The sequence below is a fragment of the Poecilia latipinna genome, unplaced genomic scaffold, assembly GCF_001443285.1.
Source record: "Poecilia latipinna isolate Pla-1442-1.1 unplaced genomic scaffold, P_latipinna-1.0 Scaffold1349, whole genome shotgun sequence".
NCBI classification, from domain to species: domain Eukaryota; kingdom Metazoa; phylum Chordata; class Actinopteri; order Cyprinodontiformes; family Poeciliidae; genus Poecilia; species Poecilia latipinna.
This window is the reverse complement of record NW_015113965.1, coordinates 120142-123960: the sequence shown is the minus strand read 5'-3', so window position 1 is coordinate 123960 and position 3819 is coordinate 120142. Positions and strand designations below refer to the sequence as shown.

General features: G+C 37.3%; 1 protein-coding gene across 3 annotated transcripts in view; it reads left to right on the top strand.

The window, feature by feature from the left end:
- Positions 1-3639, top strand: part of LOC106961920 (major facilitator superfamily domain-containing protein 6-A) — a 17337-nt gene extending 13698 nt beyond the window's left edge. For 2 of the 3 annotated variants that reach the window (XM_015056031.1, XM_015056030.1), the window contains exon 8: positions 2284-2376. In XM_015056031.1, coding sequence (XP_014911517.1) covers positions 2284-2291 — 8 coding nt within the window. In that variant the 3' untranslated portion in view covers positions 2292-2376. Of the gene's footprint in view, positions 1-2283 lie in introns of all 3 variants that reach the window. The other variant, XM_015056026.1, reaches the window with a different exon arrangement.
- Positions 3640-3819: the final 180 nt, after the last annotated feature.

Sequence of the window (3819 nt, the reverse complement as noted above, 5' to 3'; positions counted from 1 at the left end):
GATGATGTCATGTCTGAGGTACGCCTTCATGTTTTACTGCCTGCTGACGTCAGGATTGGTTAGCATTAGCATTTTTCTTGCTGCTGCTCAGGCAGTCAGTTGCTCATCGTTCTGTCTGTGAAGCATCTTCTGCATACCAGTTCATATGAAACTGTGCAAAACCAGGCAAACAAGACCTAGAGTGCTGGGTGAGGTCATGACAAGGATACAGAGACGAAAGCTAAAAGGAGAACAATGAGCTGTTCAAAAATAAAGCAGAACTAATTATGTAATAGCAGAAAATAACTGAAGGGAGTGCAGCTCATGAGAAAACATAAAAAAACAAAATTAAAAACAGGAACTGCTCACCAAGGAGCTTTTTGTTGCTTTAAGTCGCCTCCGCCAGAGAACAAGAGGAGGATTTAAACTGGTTCAGGAGAAACAAGCTATTTAAACTAAACATATTTTACAAAACAGGAACCATCTTAGAGAAAAAACATGAACCAGACTAGAGCTGAACTGAAACAATCAACTAATTTAGTAATCGATTAATCGTTAACTGGAAATTTAAAAAAATGCCTAGTTACTGTCCTCAAAGCTGTAATTAAACCCAAACTGGACGAAAATAATAAACATATGGCATTAAACATGACAAACATTTTCATCAATAAATCTGTTCAACACAGAAATCGTCAAGTGTTATAGTTTTAGCTACATGTAAGGAATTGAATTATTTGCATCTTTTAATGTAATAATATAAAAAAAGGCTTCAAATGAAAAATATGCAGAATGTGAACATCTACTATTCAATTAATCACCAGAATAATGTATCAATTGTCAGAATAATTAATTAAAATAATTGTTCCAACCTTTAATATTTATTTTCTAAATATGTTGAGACCAAAGACAAACCAAAGTAAAATTTGTAGTTTTGAACAGAAAACTGGTTCTGATTCTCTTGAGGTGACACATCCTGCTTCAAGGCAGAAATTCCAGTTCCATGATGCTGCCACCACCGTGCTTCTCTGTGGTTATACCTCCCTCTAGAGGTTTGCACCAAGCAGCCTTATTGAAGTCATAACAGTAAAGTTATGATACACATCCATCTGTTTTCTAACACCCTTGTCCCTACTGAGGTCAGGAGGTGCTAGTGCCTGTTTCCAGCTAACGTTCCGGGTGAGAGGCGGGGTCACCCTGGACAGGTCGCCAGTCTGTCGCAGGGCAACACAGAGACAGACAGGACAAACAACCATGCACACACACACACTCACACCTAGGGAGAATTTATAGAGGCCAATTAACCTGACAGTCATGTTTTTGGACTGTGGGAGGAAGCCGGAGTACCCAGAGAGAACCCACCATGCACAGGGAGAACATGCAAACTCCAGGCCGGGAATCAAACCCAGAACCTTCTTGCACGGCAACATCAACTGCGCCACTGTGCAGCCCACACTTCAGATTTGTTTTTGCTTTTTTAATTCTGAAGTTTAGATTATTTTCTACCGAACAGTGAAAGTTATAAACACACAACGGTTAAAAAAGGGAAGAAAAACTATATTTTATTTGATTTCTTGGCTCATTTTCACCACGTTTGTCCAAACCTGAACATGACTGACTGTGATTTAGTTAAAGAAGAAACAAAAAAGGTAAAAACCCAAAATCGTCCCAATAAAAGCTTTTTGGGTCTTAAAATGTTCTATAAAGTTACTAAATTAATACAGAATAAGGAAAAAATAGAAATAAGCGCAACGAAAAAAGTGATGGAAAATAAAAACAATTCTAAATGCAAAAAAAAAAATTGCGAAATGAATAAAAAAGGTAAATAATTACAAGATTGGAAATTAGATGGACAAATAATAGTGGTAAGTTTATTGGTTTTTGAGAGGGCAAACTTGTATTATTATCACTATATTACGATATCATTTATTGTAATTTCTGGGATCATTTATCATCACTCAGTATTATTGGTAGTTAATAATAATCCAATAATTAGTGAATCTGCAGCATGTTTGGGTCTGAATGGCTGGAATGAATCAGGTTGTCTGATTGTGATGAACGGAGCTGAAACGCCCCTCAGATCCTCCTCATCATCATGTGATGAAGGCCTGTTGGGGCAGATTGAGTGATGGTTTGGTGCTGGATTATTTACCCGGTCTGAGTTGGATTGTGCTGTGCTCTTCCAGGTAGACGGGTTCAAGTAGCTGCTGGTTTGTTTGTTTTTTTTCCCTTGTTTTTGCTCTGGCGCCCCCTGCAGGAAGCGCCCACCTTCCAGTCGCCATCATCTTGTTTTCCTCTCGTTGCCAGGCTCCTAGCGGCCCGGCGACGACTGAGTACGAGGCGGTGGCCACGTCCCAGGGAGAGCAGAGCCAGGAGCCGGACTCCATCTGCCCGGATCCTCCTGAATGAAGTGTTAAACCTCATCACCAGACTTTAAACACTGTATTTATATATTTATGTAAAATCTCACGCTCCAGGAAATGCCTGGAAGCTTAAGTTATTGAAGGTTTTTCTCTTTTCGTTCAGTTTTTCCAGCAGTAACTTGAAGCGGAGGTGCTTGTTGTGGTTTAAACTCCTGCAGGTGAATAAATCCAACGCACCTTCTCCTCCCTGTGCACTGTATTTACTGCCGCTGGACTGTGAAGGAAATGTGCTTCTTCCTAGAGGATGTTTCAGTAAATTCATCTGGGTCGTATTCAACGTTTAAAAGAAGTGATGAAAAGAGAATTAACGGTTTTGTTTTCCTGCAGACTGGCTGCTAGAAACAGCAAACTGGTTTCAACCTACTGGTTCTATAAATCTGTTCTTCATCATGGATGCTAACTTAATACTTTATATGGCTTTGTTATTTTTTGATAATAAATAATGTGAGGACTGACGTTTAACCACTGATGAAGCATTAATTTAACTCAGTTTGGCTGCAGGCCTGAAAGTAATCTTTAAAGATGAGCAGAAATGTTAAAAAGTTGCAGTTGTTTTAAGGTTTGATGTCTGGATAGAAGAAAAACGAGATCAAAAATAGTTGATACTTGCCAGTAGTCCCCATCTTACCTGCAGTAGTCATGTTTATCAGTGTGCAGAACAACTTCATGTCGCTAACATGTCAGCAGATTGATAATTTATGGTTATAGATTATCGTTAATCTGTTCATTTGCATCATTTCGTATAAATGAACCGACAGGAACGTAAATCTGACCAGGATGTTTCAGCCTGTGGTGATTTTACACTTTACTGAGTTAAAATGAAAAACACTTTGTGCTTTTTATAACCTGGGGTTATGCGAGTAGCTATGAGTCGTCACTATTTTACCTGCTGCAGACTCAGATTTTATCAGTTCATTCCTGATTTAAATTATCCTAAAGGAGGAGGAAGACTGCTGGCTGCTTTTAACTTCATTAATTAAATCAAATCAAACTGAAAGATTTTTAAACATTTACATGTTTAGACCGAAGCTGTGCTGAATCCATCCTCACTGTGATCCTTACAGGTATTTTCTAGCATATTTCCTCATTGTAAATGAAGTAAACTGTGGATAGAAAACAAAAGAAAGGTTAATTAATTTTGTTTTTTGGAGGAAAAGTGCCTGAGCTGAGTTTTTATAGGACAAATAAATAACAGTTTAGTGAAAAATAAATCAAATTTTGTGGCAAAACATTAAAAAAATTAAATATGAGCAGAAATGCCTCTAAAATCAGATTTTTATGCATCCAGATCTGCAAAAAAAAAATAAAAATCAGCTAATAATCAAACTGAGTTTTTCAGAGTTCATCACTTCTTTTAATTTTTTTTTTTTTTTTTTTTTTTTTTCTTTTTTGACAAAAAATTGTTTTTTTTTTTCTCATT